The sequence below is a fragment of the Hypomesus transpacificus genome, chromosome 1, assembly GCF_021917145.1.
Source record: "Hypomesus transpacificus isolate Combined female chromosome 1, fHypTra1, whole genome shotgun sequence".
NCBI classification, from domain to species: Eukaryota; Metazoa; Chordata; class Actinopteri; order Osmeriformes; family Osmeridae; genus Hypomesus; species Hypomesus transpacificus.
In genome coordinates this window covers 8,207,549-8,224,721 of record NC_061060.1, presented here as the reverse complement: position 1 = coordinate 8,224,721, position 17,173 = coordinate 8,207,549, and the positions used below count along the sequence as shown (strand labels likewise).

Genomic DNA, 17,173 nt, shown 5'->3' with positions numbered 1-17,173 from the left:
GCGATCATAAACGCCATGCAAATGAAGGTCACATATCATCCAATTAAAACATATTCCGATCCGTCTCCTTCGAATAACAAATCAATAAAGGTAAAGCCTTGAGATTTGTGTTAAGAGGCGTACGTAGAAGGAATGTTTTACACTTATAATGTACAAGTAATGCTATTTACTTGTTACATTTTTGTATTACATTGCAGAACATACTGTACGCCACAACCGTAACAATTGTCTTATCATTAATAAGTTAGCGCACATTTAATTAATATATTAAAAAGAGATTACAATGCAATACTTGAGAAAAAATTCTGGTTTATTAAATCAATACAATACAGTTGTGATAAAGCAGTAGCTGTAGTAATAGTAATTGGTGGGTGTTCATTGAAGACTTATGATTGTGGTGATATACACTAGGATAGAGAGATCTTACCACCCTAAGCAATGACTTGACAACAATGATGATAGATCCTTCACTTCCATTTCACAATCAATCGAAAATAAACTAGCATCGTTGATTAATTAATAAGCCCTGCTTTCACATCCACAGTACAGTTGAAGAAAGCAGTTGCTCAATTGGTCCATATAGGTTATTGTTTAAAAATGAGTCAAAAACACAGAGCACAACAAACATCACTTGAATGAGAGAAAATGGAAGTACAGAGCTTCTCCTTGTACAATGATTCGTCAAGCAGTTGTCATGGGAAGAGGTCAGGTCCCTCTGTCCTGGTATGATGATCTGTACTGGTGCCAGAGGAAGAATGTCAGTAGTGAACATCAGGCTAACGCATCGTCACCAGCTCCTCAGAAGAGGTGGGGTGAATCGCAATAGTCTTGTCAAAATCGGCTTTGGTAGCTCCCATCTTCATGGCAACTGCAAAGCCCTGCAGCATCTCGTCACAGCCCATGCCCTGCATATGAAGGCCAACTACCTAAAGAAGAGAGACAGATGTTACGGATAACACACACCGCAGAGCTGCAAAGGCATCTGGTCAAACCAAGAAGCCAAGGGGGATTCAGAAAAGCCAAGTATCAGACAAGCATCTGATTAATATAATCGTTCCTGTAACAGTCCCTTCCTACCTTCTCCTCCTTGCCCTCACACACCAGTTTCATGACACACTGAGTCTTTCTGGTGGTGACTGCATGGTACATGGGGGTGAATGAGGTTGTGTATGTCTTTATATTTTCTTTTCCTCTGATTTTAACAGCTTCCTCTGTAATGTGAAGACCAAGAGTAAGAACACCACCTTACATTGCAGAAATCCAAGAGACTGTGGTACAATGTGGAGAAACACTGCGAGCACACTGTTAACAACACAAAATATTTAATGCTGTAATCACCAAACTGTAACTCTTAATACAATCTTCCCAAATCAGAGGGGGACAATTTTGTCTAAGCCACTACCCACCTGAAGCCATATTTGGTAAGGGCGCACTCACCTTCCGTGAGTCCCACCGTGCCGATGGGTGGGTGGCTGAACACTACTGTCGGAATGTTGGAGTAGTCCACCTTAGATTCTGTCTGTCCCTCAAACAGTCTGTGTGCCAGCTTCCTGCCCGCAGCAATGGCCACTGCCCGCACGCAACACGACAAACACAGCACATAAGAAACAGTTCAAAGGTTGTGAGATACTTTCTAGATGAACCAGTATAGTATAGACGATACTAGATGGCTGGCAGCATACCAGGTGTTAGGAGGGCTTTGCCACACACATCTCCCACAGCGTAGATGCCCTGGCGGTTGGTGTTCTGGTACTCGTCAACCACAATGTGGCCCTTCTCATCTATATCCACACCCTGCCACACACAACAGACAACTGATCTTCACAAAGGCATTCACAAGGCATTCTGTTTTATACCACTTTTTGTACTGTCAAATGGCGGAAAAGGGGAAGTGCAGATTACGGAAGTGAGGTTAATATAGTGCACTTGCAATGGAAGTCACAGTGGTCTAAATACTTGAAATGGGTTGACACACTGTCTGACATAGTAGACATAGACAAGAGAGGCAAACTGATCCCCACCATCTGGCTAAGGTTAAGCCCAGCAGTGTTGGGCTCTCGACCAATGGCCCATAGCAGACAGTCTACTTCCTGGATGGTTCCAAGCTTTTCCTCATCGTTCTTCTTCTCTGGATCTTTGGTGACAAGTGTAACCTCCAGACCCTTGTCTGTTTTACTCACAGACTTCACCTATCGGTAGAAAATGAATTCAAGATATGAAAATACGTGCCAAATCTGCATAAACATAATTTGAAAATGTAATATGTATATTCTCTCTCTCTCTCTCTCTCTCTCTCTCTCTCTCTCTCTCTCTCTCTCTCTCTCTCTCTCTCCTCTCTCTCTCTCTCTCTCTCTCTCTCTCTCTCTCTCTCTCTCTCTCTCTCTCTCTCTCTTCTCTCTCCTCTCTCATCTCTCTCCCTCTCTCTCTCTCTCCTCTCTCTCTCTCTCTCCTCTCTCTCTCTCTCTCTCTCTCTCTCTCTCTCTCTCTCTCTCTCTCTCTCTCCTCTCTCTCTCTCTCTCTCTCTCTCTCTCTCTCTCCTCGGCCCTTGACATCATGGGCAAAACAAAGGTTTTACCTGAGTATTCTTCCACAACTCTATGCCAGAGTTCTGCAATTCTTTAGTGCAATTAGAGCTTATCACAGAGTCCAAAGTTCCGCAACACCTACAGGGAATAAAGAGGTGAAGAGGGTATGAAAAGTAATTATTTGGGTTTACCAAACCAAAGTTTACCAAACAAAATGAACTAAATACATTTATAGTAATTAAGAAATTCTCTCTGAAATGCTCCTTACCGCTGTTTGTTCGACAAATGACGGATGTTTTGGAGCCCAGCGTCGAAAGGATGCCTGCCATTTCCACAGCAATATATATCCCGCGCCCCACTATGACACTGCGCCTGTTGGAGATAGGAACACTCTGAACACAGATTCATGGCTCACAAACATTGCCTGGTATAGGCTATACGTTTTATTCCGATAGTTTTCGGATCAGCTGACGTCGCTAAGCAATGGAGTACGCTGGGGTTGAAAAGTTACCGGACTACTTGCGCAGTGCTACGAAAGACGTGAATGCATAGAAGCAAAAAGGCCACTTTTCCTTGACAGCGATCTGTTATTCATAGCAACGGTCTCGCAGAACGTTGGGAAGCCCCATTCAAGTGAATGGAGCTTTCTTCAGGGTTAAGAACAGCCGTGTAATAAACCAGTAATTATATTAATAATTAGTTCATTTAGCAGACACTTTCATCCAAAGCAACATACTGCAGAGGGGGATCTGAATCTATCACCTCCTGATTTGCAATGATATACTGTGATTTGACAAAAACTTACTTAGGAAGGCTTTCAATTTCAAAAAAGCCATCACTGGTGATACCAAGACTTGCCCCTGAAAAACAATCAACAAAATTGGGTGAAAAGGGAACAATTGGTTGTAACAAATATATCTCACATACTGTATATCTTCAGTAAAGCACAGGCATATAACAATTCTGTTTTTGTCCTTTACCTGGAACTTCCTTGTCATTCAAGACAGAAGGGCACCCTCCAGTGGCTATGAGGATGTGAGGAGCTGTGTATTTCTTCCCATTAACTTCCACAGTAGGTTCAGGGTCATCCGTGAACCTGGCATGACCCTGAATTGTCTCAATTTCTGCCTGTAGGGAGGCAACAGCCAACATTATTTTACCAATGCCAAAAATCTTAATTTAGATTTGAACTTAAGAACAGTTACATCGCATAAATTAACACATGGCAATGATAGTAGTTGATGTATGTAAATCACATTAGAGTACACAATATGAAAAACTGAATGAGGGGGTAGAAACTGTTTTGGTCTTACCTTGTCAAGGTTGTTGCGATAAATTTGATTCAGCCTATTAATGTATGCGTCCCTTTTAGCCTTTATAGTTCTGCACAAACACACAATATACTATAGAATTACAAGACAGCACAGAGGACAAACTTAAAACAATATGACTACACCAATAACATCCAACAACTACTTAACATGACACACTTATTGGCATTATGTTAACATTTATTTTAAGATCGCACTAGTATGAATCAGATTTTTTTTGTTTCTTATTTGCTTATAGCCAAAAGCAGGCAAATTACTTAAGAGCAGGAGTGTGCTCGTCAGTCAGAGCACAACGGTTTTCCGGTTTTAACCACTCCTTCACCTTATCATAAACAGTGACCACAGTTAGCTGTTTTTAGGTGTGAAGCCGGGCTAGAAGTGAAGCAATAGAGCTATGTGTAAGTTGAGAAGGGGTATTAAAAGTCAATGGCTATTGTTGCTCAAAGCACACCTCATTTGTGATGCAACAGACTCTTGCAACAGATTGAACAAAAACATTTCCTGGCTTGTGCATACAAGATACACTATATATCAAGGAAGAATGGAATGAATGTCTGAAACACGAGTGTACACACTATAAAAGGTTTACTCACTCCCAGCTGAAATGAGCATGTCCACCTTCAAACCCATAGTCAGCATGATCATGCAAATACTCTGCGTGGACTGCAGCGTTCCACATAACCTGATGAAGGGGTGACAAGTCTTGAGTTCAAGATGTTCAGTCCTTTAACAAGGACTTTCTATATCTGTTTTGCATTTTAATAAAGTTCAGTTTTACACTATATTCACTGAAATGATGCACTATATAAAAACATGTTAAAGTAGCAAAAAAAATATTATCTATAGGCTATTCTCTAATCAACGCCATAGTCTTTTCAAGCAGTACAGTTACTAGTAGGACACAAAGAAAATACCTTCTTAGGTACACAACCAACATTGACCTGAGAAAAAAAAGACATAATTAGAACAAAAGATGACAAACATGATATCTAACCTTTAAAATAGACTAGAAAGAAATGTTTAAGTCACACTGGTAGTGTTTAAGTCACACTGGATTTCTGGGTACGCATCAATGGAACAAACGTCTTATTTTTTTTTTTTACATCATCTACTTCTCAAAAATGGTTCAGCAAACAAGGCGAGGAATCTAAGAAACAGGCTTTACAGTTTGATGTTGTGCAAAACAGGATCAGGCTCTAAAAAGTATGTATATTGTTGGGGAAATGAATTGTTACATTTTACATTGTATAAGCTGAGATCACATCTGAAGTATATAATGGACTGGCCTGCAAATATTACCCTGGGCAATGCCAGTTTTCCATCCCACTGGTACCTGTTACAAAAATATGATGTGCCAGGAGAATACTTGAGCGCTAGATACGTGCCCATTGCTTTTAACCACAACATTGCGCACAATCTTTTTAAAATACATTCTACAAAAAGAGGATGATCTCGAGGCTTCCCAATGAACTCGCTGTGATCCACACGTGACGGGACATACAGTAGACACTATGCGATGCCATTCCATTGCAGCTAATGTATTTGTAACTCTCAGATACTAGAGGCTAAAACCAGGATAACTTTTTACTCACGCAGGTACCTCCGAGTTTGTGACTCTCGATGACGGCCGTGGTTGCTCCGAGCTCCGCTGCCCTCCGCGCACCCGCCAACCCTCCAGATCCACCACCTATCACGAGAAAATCGAATCGGGTTGCTGAGTCTGAGGCCATGCTCCGACGAATAACTTTATGTCTGAAAGAAGGTGAGAGAGATTGCCGAAGAATCAAAAGCAGATCTTGAGTCAGGGTAATCTGTTTTATTATTGCCATAACCAGGAAGCCCACATACCACCGGACGCTGTGTAGGCGAATGGGAGGGTCATTCCCCCAAAGTGAAAGCTAGTGCTTAGTCATTGTGAATTGCAACAATGGTCTGTATATCCCAGAAACAATTTTGACTATTAGTCACGGTGATGCACACCCATAGGCGACAGTCAATTGCAAAAACTAACACAATAATGTTATATAGCTATAGCTCTAAGTATTGATTGCAAATAAAACTATGAAACAGACATGTTTGAATTAATCCTCATTAAGCGTTACATTTGACTAACTATCTAATCTTTTCCACAACCTTGCCACGAACAATTCTGTTTCTTGTAACTACTAACAAGTGTTCGTAGTCTACTAGCACTAGTATCTCACCTGGTCGCTTTTAGTGCGCACGCTACAAACAGTCTACACATTCCGACTGGGAGCAGGAAGGTTTGCAATAAATTCATATTTTTAACTAACATATTGTTTTCTGTTCATTTAATCTTTTGATGAGGCATGGGCCAGCCATTACTGTTTGATACTTAAGAAATAAGGCATTTGCCGTGCTTACTAGCCACTACAAATCTGAATTATCTGAAACTTCCTGCACCGTTAACTTGTATCCCCTTTCAAAATAAAAGCTCTAATTAAAAAAAGGCTACGTTATTATTTTACTGGAATGGTTGGTGTTTTATTCAATCAATAGATAGACCGTAACATTTTACATAATTTGAACGGTATGCACCAGATCATGACGATCAACGGTTATATGTAGTATTCTTGCTTTGATCAACTGGAAGGTTACGCTCACATTCGGACCTTGCGTTTGAATTTTTAAATGTCGCAGCGTCCAACCTTCTCGGGCTAACGTACTGTAGCTAGCTGGGCTAGCCTTAAATATTTTACACCAGCCGTAAACCTAAACAGTGCCTGTCCATGAGAGTGAATGCGACTGGTATCAACAGACGTGTAGCCCATCTTAATAGCTGGCTACAAGGGTTGATTCAGATACCGAGCTAGTATAGCGAACACTATCAGGGTTGAGTCGGTTCAACATATTTAGTCTAATAACTCGGTTGTCGAATTGGAATCCCAATGGTCGACCGCGACCCAGTTGGAGTGAAGGCTAGCTTTAACTAGCTGTATCAATGCGGTCTAGAGACACAACAAAAAGGTTTGTAGCTTTTTATTTCTAGTTAAGACAAACATTTGAAATTGTATACGATTAGCTAGATAAACAGCATGGCTAGAGCAGTTAGCTGGGGATATTTATAACGCAAGCATATATAGCCTATCACGGTACGTTGGGTAGCAGCAAGCAAACATTTGCAGACTAGAAAATGGCATGGCGGCCATTCAAAATAAGCACGGCTGAAGTCGAGTCAAGCCCGTTTCCGCTGGCTAATCATTAAACCTAAAACATTAGACTGGGCTATACGTCATGCACACTACTATAGTAGATTTTAAGTGAATTTGAGTAAAAATACGATGGTGCATTTTGCCTAGCTAAACAGTAGCCTAGCTATACTAGGCTCAATTGGTAACGCGTTACAGTACTACTAGCTCTAGCTAGCTAGCTAGTTAGCTAGCTTTGTCGATTTGTTATTGTTTACACCCAAACGCTATCTCCACCATGTATACTCAGTAAATGTTACATTTATTTGTTGTTAATTGGGAGGTTGGCAACTGCAAGATGTACAATATGATAATAATCATAGTTTCCATGCTCTTCTGTTTATGCCCTTACAGGCCGAAAGAAGACAGCCGTATTTCTGACCAAGGGAACGACAATGATGGGATGTGCATTCAAATACAACGACATCATTATTGTATAGCCAACGTTGACATTGGATGATACTTTGGCGGGACGAAAAATATTGTTTTTAGTATCATATTTTTTTAAATATGGAGTTTGCAAATAGAATTGGCCCATCGAAGGACCTCAAGAGCCATCTGGCAAAAATGAGATTTTATTGCTTTTACTGTAATCACCTTTCGCACAGCAATTCAGACCTCAGCCAACATCTAGTACAGAAGCATTCAATATTCCCATTCAAATGTCAGCTCTGTGACTATGGAGCCTTGAAAAAAGACAGTATTATGCAGCATGTGAGGCAAATACACACTCCGTCAATGAATGTTACCCCATTGAAGCTAGACAGACGGAATGTTTCTGTTTCCAACACACCACCGATATTAAGCAGTACTTCAACATCAGTGAGCCCATTTGCTGGGACCACAGCATCATGCTCCAAGCCATTTGTGGCAAGATTTGACAAAGCTGGACATTTAAGTGAAACGGTGAGGGCAAACCCATCACCCAAAGTGCAAACAGGACTGTTGGCGCCATTGCGTGAGCAATTGGAAAAGAACCAACCATTAACCGTTTCCGTCCCAAATGAAGTGACCATCCCAGCCGGCTGCTTTGTTGAGCTTATAGAGGTGAAAACAGTCAATGGGAAGAAGGAACTGAAGCTAAGACGTGTCCCACAAACGCCAAGTGGGTCTCTGGCAAAGGCTAGTAAATGCGCAACTTCAAAAAATGCAGCGACAGTTAAATCATCATTAGTGTCCAACACCATCTTAAACAGAAAATGTTCAGGGAGTGATGGAACATGTGCAGCTAACCAACTGACCTTGAAGCGAAAGAATTTGGAACAACTGCATGCCCCCAGGACTGCTTCGGATTTAGGGAAGCAGTCCACACATTTGCAGACACCAAATCCATCCCAGGGCATTAACTCATCAGAGATAAAAGAGGAAATGATGAAAGAAGAGGACTTAGTGTTGTGTCCCAAAATGCAACACTTGACTCCTGTCAAAAGTGTAAGTCCATCCTTAAACTTCAAGTTTGAAACTAATACAGAGTCATCAAATATGAACTTCCCAACTGATCCCCCCCCCAACAATCAACTAAAGGAGGAAAAGAATAGTTCTTTTTCTGAATCACTGTTGAAAGAAACTATTTCAGAAGAGAACCTACTTGATGACAACATTACAGGACAAGAAGCATTTCCAGTTATCTCGTGTGTGTTTTCTCTGAGTCGGCAATCAGAAGACCTTCAAGGTTGCTCGCAACCCATGTGGATGGCTTTACAGAAAATTGCCATGGGAAATTCAAGTTTGCCTTCTCTCAAGACATCGTTGATTCATGAAAAGCAGACACTGGCTTTGGTCACAACACAAAAAGAGGATATGAAGACTGGGAACAATGACAACAATGGATATATCAAAGAGTTGCCCCCTGTTCATGACCAGAATATATTGGCCAAGGCAGGGGAGCGGGCTGACCAGGTACAGTCAGAAAAGACTGAGGAACTTTCTAAACACATGGAAACACAAACTGTGAATTATTTGTGTGTCAAGGACGAACAAAGTGTAAAGGCTGGAGGTCTTTCAGTGTCATTCCCACAATGTACCACCAACAAGCAGGACACCTGTCCCAGATTGTCTTCATACCTTACAATATCATTGAAAAGGATTAGGTTGAATGACAATAAGACAACAAATCAGTCAATCAGGAAGCAACTCCACCTCAGACTAGAAAAGAGAAAAAAACAATGGAAGGTATCCAGCATACGGAGGCTGACACACAGAGTAGATACGTCTGGAAACTTTATTAGCCTTAAGGTTGACCAACTGGTGAAGCATCCAGCTCAAAACCAACCTGTGGTTGTGCTCAACCATCCTAATCCACAAGCTTTGAGGAAGAAGACGGAAACTGAGAGGGTGAATGGCACCTCAGACTCGAAGGTTATTCCAACGTGCCACATCCTGAAGATGAAGCTGAACAAAGTCATGGGACAGAAGTACGAGGTGATGGGATGTACTGTGAGGGTTTATCCATAAGAGCAAGGGGGCATAATGGGCAAAATGCTAATACTGAAACCATTTATAAAAAATACTGGATTGTATAGTAATTGTATAAATGTACTGTGTATCTCGAAACTGAGTCATGTTTGACTACATTGAATTAAGTGTTGCTATCAAACTGCCAGTCTGAAGAACAAAGCCGTAACTCGCGTTATTACATATATTGCCAGATGTTCATGTTTCATCATTACCTTCTCTTACTATTATTTTATGGAAACCTTTTTCTTTTAGAATGACTTTCAGTACTTAAACAAAAACAATTTCACAAATGTGGTATTTGGAGGATTGGATTGCTCACCAGTAGCCTACTACCATAATACCTTTTTATTCGAGTGATGACTGATTCTTTGTCTGTAGTTTTACAGAAAAAAAATTACATGACGTTTCTTCTTCATCTAAATATTGTAGCCACATTTCTTGAATGCATTCTAATGACATTTTCAGATTTGAAAGAAAAAACATTTTCTCAGATTTTTATTCTGTAAATAGATTTCCATCCATTGTAAGGACATGATCAGCATGCTTAGCTATATTTGTGGTCCATATTGTCATTTTAAATAAAGGTTTTTTGATTAAAGTTGTCACTACTGTCACTTACACATTATCATATGTATTTTGGCATTACAGTAAGTGTGTACAATAACATATTATAAATGCATGATAAGCACTTGAATAGACACTGCAAACCTTTTCTTAAAACAGTATTAATATAGTAGTAATTGTTCAGAAATATTCTTATAAAAGCAATGACCCCACCCGCCCGCCCCAAATGTAGCTGTTACAATAATAAATCTGGAGCCTTTTGCTCTTAGTCGATAGGTAGCCATATTTCATATCAAGAGTTGGCTCAAATCCTCTTTTGTGATTGGGTACATCAACACACAGTTCCTCTGAAATGTGTTAGTTGACACAGTTCTCCCATCGATCAAGGAAACAGGAAATATGGAGTGGAATTTGATGATGTCTGCCACAGAATCGAACATCTGTCGGGGGTTGTTGGAAACATTACAACATGAGGTGTGTAAAGAAGAAAATCATCTGTTCATACTTGTGAGGTATGTTTAGGAAAATTGATATTTACTCACATCATTTGACCGTTGGCCAGTCCCCAGAGCATACTTGCAGGTGCTATCAATGAAACGAATTTTCACATTGTAAACTCTCTTTTCATGTAACACAACCAGGACATAGGGTTCGCTGGGAGAGTTTTTAGAGCTATTCCGCACCAAAAACGCACCGTCCTGTTAGTGACATGGCTAATATAAGTATTGACATACGATACTGTACACAACTTCTTAAATAACTATTGCCAGATCATATAACATCTTTTCTCATGATTTGAAATGTTCTGCACAAATACCCTGTTCACTAGGTGTAGGGCATGCTCTGCTTCTGATCGTTCACAGGCTCCTATGTACCAGTCTTTTTTGTGCGTCTGTCAAAAATAAAATGGGTTTTGTTAAATGTCACAGGACGTTTCAAGCAACGCATTTTATATTCTTTACTGTCCCAGGTATCATTTAGTCATCTTACCAGAGTGGGCTTTTCCTTAGAAACAAAGTCATGCTGTTCAAGGTCACCTTTAATGGGAGGCCATTCATGGTTTTGGCGCCTTCTTGAGGTACTCTCTACTTTTTAGATGATAAATTGTCTTTAAATCTCAACTCCAACTTTTAAGTTATCATTATTTCAGCTATGCAAATCACTTTTAGTTTCAATGTATAACTTACAATGTGCCAATTTATGTACAGTATCTGACCTACAATGTTGTCATACATGTGAGTCAGTTTGGCTCTTGATCCCTATCATGGATTCTTAAAGGGAGCCCGTGTAGTACACTGACTAGATAGGATACTGTGTTCAAAAGTATAATCTATAAACATACATATGAATATTTAGTCACCTGGAATTATGTGTCTTTCTTGTAACCTAAATAGGAAACCAACCCAAGGATTACTACCATGGAGTGCAAACTCTGGAAATATAAAAGACTTCACGGAAATTCTAGGTACCTCATGTCAGGATGTTCAAGGTCCAAAGAATATCTATGGGGGTAGTTACTCTCTGTAGACTGTAGGTCTGAAAAATTGTAATTTGATCCTTAAAACATCCAACAGTTTTGTATTTTATGTGCTCAATGTGTATTGAATCAAATTAGCACTCACCTGATGAAGTTTCACATACTTCCTAAAATAACATGTAAATGATAAACATAAATATAGAAGGAAGTCTTTCAGCTATTTGGTAAGTGTATGTATTTAGCATATGTCCACTTACATTTTTAATTCCTATGTTTGTTCTGAAAGAAAAAAGTAGTCATGTTAAATTCCCACAACTTTGATTACGTTTTATTTCCACTGTAGGGCCTACTTTTTCTGACTCTTTCATATGCGTGAGGGTTGTCAGAATCAGAATCAGACCAACAGATGGCACTATAACTACATCACACAATTAGATAGAGTGTTTCTCACTTCTTCATGCAGGGTTTCTTGAGCTCCATTTCAGACAGCAGGGGCACGAGGCCACTCGACAAGGGCCTAGGAGACCTGTAACCAGACAGGATCTTAGCAGAAACCCGATATTCTTATATTTTAAAGTTCTACCAGCATAGTACTGGACATCGTTAATCCTAGTCCATCACCTTTTGGAGAATTCAATGTTCTGTCAAGTATTTAGGGAAAAGGAATCATAATTAATACACATCTAAGTTGCGGTGTCATAAATATCAATAATTTGTGTAATTAATATATGGAACACCTGTTTTACCTTGTCTTTTGTCTTCACAACCTGCATTTTCCCATCTTCAACAGGTTTTTCAAATCATGGAATAGTTAGGGTTAGGGTTAATTAAAGTTGACCCTAAACACTATCTCAAGTTTGTAGTTCCATATAATTTGTCCAAAATTACCCAATGGAGTCCTTCCTCTGCCTGGCTTTAATTGTCGGTTGACAGCAGGTCCTGTATTTCCGGTATAAAATCAATTGATTACAATACGGTATTTAAGTTTGGTTAAAGTGCTGATATGTATTTAGCTGCAGTTACCTGGATTATGAGCTTGTTCTTTATTGGCAAATCTAGTATGAATGAGATGGCTCTCCTATGAAGTGAATATGAATTAGAAACATTTATATATCATAGAGTGATAATCAAACTGTTGAAGGATTTAATTATGTCCAGGTTGACTTCACCTTAACAAAGAAACTTACTGCAGATTCTGGGTATAGACTCTTAGCAGTCAAACGTCTTCGAATGTCCCTGTCTTTAAAACAGAAACAAAGCAAAATGCCAGGTCATCATCATAGCTGCCCCTTCCATTGTAACAGAACATACTGTAATAGAGTACTCAAAATTAACACTAGATGTAGATAGTGAACTATCACCACAACAAAAGCTGCTCATTCTAAGCCAGGGCAGGGATTTTACAAAAGGCCTAATACATATTACTTTGTTTACAAGTGAAAATGCTTGTCTGTGTCTGTTCTTGCCAAAGAACTTGAACATATTTCAAAGATAAACGAACTATCAAAACCTATGATCTACGTAGGTTTATTTATTTATTTATACTTATTCCTCATTTATTTTATCTGTATGGTATGTTTGTATTTTTTTTATTTGACCCTGAATAAGAAACAACAACAAACCAACATAAACTCTTTAGACTTCAAATTGTAACAATCTCTCATCCAAAAGTGGAGCAACACTGAGGCCCCTGACTGTGACTGACTGTGGGGCCACATCCACTAGAGAATCACTGGGCCCCCCACCCAGTTTCAGAGTCATTGTATATCTTTGTTGGTTGGCCAACAGATGGCTCTAGAGACTCACACAGGCCTTTTGTATCAGCATGAGGTCTCCACTCCACTTTCATTCTCACCATGGTTTCCTACAGCACAGTTATTTTAGCCTATACTTTTCTCCCCAGTCCCTCTAATTAAGTTGGCTTTCACTGGATCTACTCTTGAGTTTCAAGTGTACAACTTTGAGAGGAACGGGGAACACAACAGAACTATACGTACACACTACAATGTTTTTATTTTTCCATCATTAGTTGATACAGGCTAATCATATTTTAGAAACAGAAGGATTATTTAATTGTACATTTTATTTTATTCTAATTCCACTCAGTACTGATAGTTTATGTACCCTTAGTATAGATAGTCCACATATAAAAATGTTTGGTTCCTATATGTTTATTGCATGCACCTTCCTGCCAAAGCAAATTCCTTGTCTGTGCAAACTTTCATGGCGAATACATCCCCTTCTGATTCTGATTAATTCGTAGTTTGCAACGCTTCCCCTCAACTTTGGGATTTTGAGTACGATGACATGTTTTAGATTTCCTACCTGTGTATTCAGTTTCAGAAAGAGGGGGTCTGGCTGGCCGGATCTGCACGTCAATCTTTTCCAGGTCGTCTGCTGTGTGGTACTGTGTCGCCTCCATGTTGTTGAACACATGATGTTTCTGTTTTGCCTTGTTGCCTCTCTTATTACGTTCCTGTGGAGAACAAGGAAGAACCTCTAAGATGTGAGACGCACGATGCATATGTACAGGAACATCAGAAGGCACTTTGTTTTCAATGTCGTGAAGGTACGTTCTGTGTGAGACCTCAGAGTTAGCAGAGGTATTGTATCACATGAATAGTTCCCCCCTTTCTGTTAAGGCAACCACCCAGTCTTATATTTTACCACATTTATTCAGATTGAGAGTAAGTGTTGGGTCATGTTTTAATCATGTTTTGACACCGCGGCACTAACATCCAGACTGCAGCTATCATAAGGTCTGTCTTTTCATGCCTAACTTCCTTCTCCACGAGCTGCACCCCATTAATGCCTCATGATGCTTTCACACACATTAGTCTACCAAGCTATAGCATGACGGACTGTGCAATGACTGTGGGGTGCTGGGGGGCAAACTGCTAGCAATAAGGCCAAAGGTTGAGGCCTTATGAAAGAATTGTGTAGTGACAGTGCATGTCTCAGAGAGTTTATTATGGCTATCAGCTTAGTTAATGAGCTGAGCCATTCTCTCCATTAATGTGTGTTTGGTAGCATTACTGTGTTTAGTACATTGCCTGCATTAGACATAATAGCCTAAATATGCTATGTTTACAGGTACTGAGTGTGGGGAACTTGTTCTTGGCTTTCAAAGGCTAGACGTAGAGGTAAAGAGTTGTGGCCACTATAACCTTCCCCGGGGAACCGTGATGTGGAACAAACTGAAACTTGAAAATGAGAGCCATTACTCACCATTATCAAAACAGACGCATAGTTTATCTCTCTCTCTCTTGGGCTATCAAGGAGGCAAATGAAAAACCAAAAACAGCATTAGTTTGGCATTGAATGCAAGGCTCAGGCCTTCACAATCTTTTCTCAGAAAGAAGAGATTTGTATGTTTTTTTTAACAAATTGGCAATATAACCAAACCTAAGCCTCTTAGTCAGAAGGATGGGGGGTGAGCTGTGATAATATCAACAACAACATTTGAAAGTTAAACTCCCTCCAAAAACACACCATCATACTATATAAAAAGGTGGGGGGTTTCTGAATTCTGACCTAGTACAAGCAAAAAACATTTCAATTTGTGATCATGGTAAAAACCTACAAAGGGCACCTGTGCGGTGAAGTGGGTCTTGAGGTACACGCTGAGTGGCAATATTAGTGTCGGGCCTGTTTCTGCACAAACAAAGAATATTATTAGACATGAATTAAATCAGCTCTACAAGTAAAACTTAGTGGCACTCAGTGATTTAAATAAATATGTACAATAAATATTGCAGCTGCTACATTTCAGCAGTACAGAGCAAGTTATCCCTAGATTGAGTCTGCAGCCTCTATGCACTTTCTTTGCATCCATGTTTTTTGATGAAAGCCTCAAGTATTTTCAGATACATTCCTACTGTCAACTGCAAAAATAGAAGGACAAAAGTAAATGTCATAAATGTATTAAATGGGGAACTACCATTTAAATCCATCGTAGGCCTTTTCCTGCATGCTTTCCCTTCTCTCTTTCTCTTACATTTCCTGTCACTCTTCACTATCTCTTTACTATCTCTTCACTATCTCTGCCTAAATGGAACTGAAATGCCCCCCCCAAAATTACATTTAATATAAAAAAGATATGCATATATAAAGCAATTATTATTACTATTTACAAGCATAATAGGAGATTGCAAGACATTGATAGTAATTGATATAAAGTAAATAATCTACGTTCCCTGACAAGTTTGACTCACTCTAATCTTTTGTCACTTCTGAGAACTACTCAGTGAGATCATGCTTTAATCTAAGTTTGCAACAAGCCCACAACACTTCCTGTAGCAAAGCTTCTGTGAAGACCCTTGACCTATGCATGTATCTATCATATGGGCTTCTGTCAACCAGATGTAGTTTTCCTGAAGTGGTAGACTCTACTCTATTTTTGAGATGTTAGTTTCTTGAAATACGCATTTTAAAAAGGGGTTCAGTCAACATTGAAATAATCAGATCAGCAACAGATTTAAGTTGTCCAGGGTTTAATCCTGCCCACATCTTTAATATGTCATTGTACACCTGAAATAAGTTTAGGTCAGCTCTGCAGATGCTGTATTTTTCCATTGTGGTAACTATATCTTGACATAATGGTTTCAGATAGTCTCGCTAATGTGATTGCCCAGCACAAGCAAAAACACCAGTTCAATAGAAACACATTTCCATTTTCTAATGCTATGTCTGGGAACATATGTATCTGAAGGACTGAAGTTTCCCGAATGCACTCTTACAGGATGTTGAATAATTAAAGTTCAAAATAGTTGGCCTTTACATTTCTTTCTTTTTACAGGTATAGCTTTTAATTTAAGCCAAAGCGTTGTGACATTTTAGCATCTGCTCTCCAAAGAGCAAGGGGTGGTATCATGACATTTACTCTTTTCATTGGATTAACTATCCATCTGGGCACATTTCTATTTCTGGAGTAAAAATTATTCACACTGCTTTATTATTTTCAAGTTATTCCAGGTTACTCTTGAGAAACCCTTGGAGAAAATGCCCTTCTTAATGCACAAAATCTGCACAAACAAAGCCACATACTACATATTGAAAATCTAGTTTAGGTTAAATTCCTGATTTAGAGAGAATCTATTCTTAAGTTGTACAGAAATGCTTACCTCACAAATAGGTTATCATATGTATCGGACCATCACATGCCAGACCAGAGAATCAATAAACAGTGTACGACATCAGAACCCTCTGGCCTTATAGAGAAGTACTAGGATGCAGCGGCTTCCTGTTTGTTGCAGGCAGCCATACCAGAATGTCTCAGCAGCTACAGCACAGGCGCACAAGGTCAACTTATCTCTTGTGGGTTTCCTCAGTGATAGTGTAGCCTCACATCCGCCCACAGATTACCATCTGGCCTCTCATATTCGCACTGATGCTTATCTATGAGCTGTAAGACCCCACCCCCACCCCCAACTCCACCCCACCAACACCCTGCTGTCCCTGTCAATCTGGCTGCTCTGCCCATGCCCTCATCCTGCAGAATCCAAGGCGGCAGCGCCCTTCTTCGTCCCCAACCTGTCACAGAAAACAAAGCTCTAATTTCACAGCCTGGGGGGTTGAACACACGTTGGTGTGAGGTATCTGGGCTGGGGG

At 39.8% G+C, this 17,173-nt stretch overlaps 3 protein-coding genes across 6 annotated transcripts; 1 reads left to right on the top strand and 2 right to left on the bottom strand.

Moving 5' to 3' along the window:
• Nucleotides 1-289: 289 nt before the first annotated feature.
• On the bottom strand, nt 290-5,711 carry gsr (glutathione reductase). The gene is made up of 13 exons (XM_047023091.1): nt 5,449-5,711; nt 4,771-4,797; nt 4,450-4,538; nt 3,839-3,908; nt 3,506-3,653; nt 3,331-3,385; nt 2,780-2,897; nt 2,576-2,647; nt 2,022-2,189; nt 1,683-1,794; nt 1,438-1,569; nt 1,078-1,211; nt 290-926 (listed from the first exon to the last, which is right to left on the bottom strand). Exons 1-13 carry the CDS (start codon nt 5,683-5,685, stop codon nt 777-779), a joined length of 1,512 nt encoding a protein of 503 aa, XP_046879047.1. The 5' UTR covers nt 5,686-5,711; the 3' UTR covers nt 290-776.
• Nucleotides 5,712-6,315: 604 nt separating this feature from the next.
• LOC124468979 (RE1-silencing transcription factor) lies at nt 6,316-10,120 on the top strand. Its single transcript, XM_047022053.1, has 2 exons — nt 6,316-6,844; nt 7,420-10,120. The coding sequence occupies exon 2, from the start codon at nt 7,576-7,578 to the stop codon at nt 9,517-9,519; it is 1,944 nt and encodes a 647-aa protein (XP_046878009.1). The 5' UTR covers nt 6,316-6,844; nt 7,420-7,575; the 3' UTR covers nt 9,520-10,120.
• Nucleotides 10,121-10,295: 175 nt separating this feature from the next.
• On the bottom strand, nt 10,296-16,929 carry LOC124468987 (B-cell linker protein). 4 transcript variants are annotated; one of them, XM_047022072.1, is made up of 18 exons: nt 16,687-16,929; nt 15,147-15,217; nt 14,792-14,834; nt 13,889-14,039; nt 12,751-12,803; nt 12,587-12,641; nt 12,452-12,502; nt 12,310-12,344; nt 12,185-12,204; nt 12,015-12,089; nt 11,821-11,842; nt 11,709-11,730; nt 11,556-11,622; nt 11,447-11,472; nt 11,077-11,174; nt 10,904-10,978; nt 10,629-10,784; nt 10,296-10,526 (listed from the first exon to the last, which is right to left on the bottom strand). In XM_047022072.1, the coding sequence occupies exons 3-18, from the start codon at nt 14,792-14,794 to the stop codon at nt 10,374-10,376; spliced, it is 1,062 nt and encodes a 353-aa protein (XP_046878028.1). In that variant the 5' UTR covers nt 14,795-14,834; nt 15,147-15,217; nt 16,687-16,929; the 3' UTR covers nt 10,296-10,373. The 4 variants fall into 4 exon arrangements, 3 of the variants coding, with proteins under 3 accessions (XP_046878028.1, XP_046878035.1, XP_046878020.1); XM_047022079.1 differs by having other exon boundaries at nt 10,314-10,526; nt 11,077-11,171; XM_047022064.1 differs by having other exon boundaries at nt 10,314-10,526; nt 15,156-15,217.
• Nucleotides 16,930-17,173: the final 244 nt, after the last annotated feature.

Coding starts and splice junctions, on each gene's coding strand:
- gsr (XM_047023091.1), bottom strand. CDS start 5,685: ATGGCAATAATAAAACAGATTACCCTGACTCAAGATCTGCTTTTGATT. Junction 4,798..5,448: donor ACAAACTCGGAGGTACCTGC/GTGAGTAAAAAG, acceptor TTTTTTTCTCAG/GTCAATGTTGGTTGTGTACC. Junction 1,570..1,682: donor CAAAGCCCTCCTAACACCTG/GTATGCTGCCAG, acceptor GCGTGCGGGCAG/TGGCCATTGCTGCGGGCAGG.
- LOC124468979 (XM_047022053.1), top strand. CDS start 7,576: ATGGAGTTTGCAAATAGAATTGGCCCATCGAAGGACCTCAAGAGCCAT.
- LOC124468987 (XM_047022072.1), bottom strand. Junction 11,843..12,014: donor AAGAAACCCTGCATGAAGAA/GTGAGAAACACT, acceptor TTTTTCTTTCAG/AACAAACATAGGAATTAAAA. Junction 11,731..11,820: donor CAAACATAGGAATTAAAAAT/GTAAGTGGACAT, acceptor ATGTTATTTTAG/GAAGTATGTGAAACTTCATC.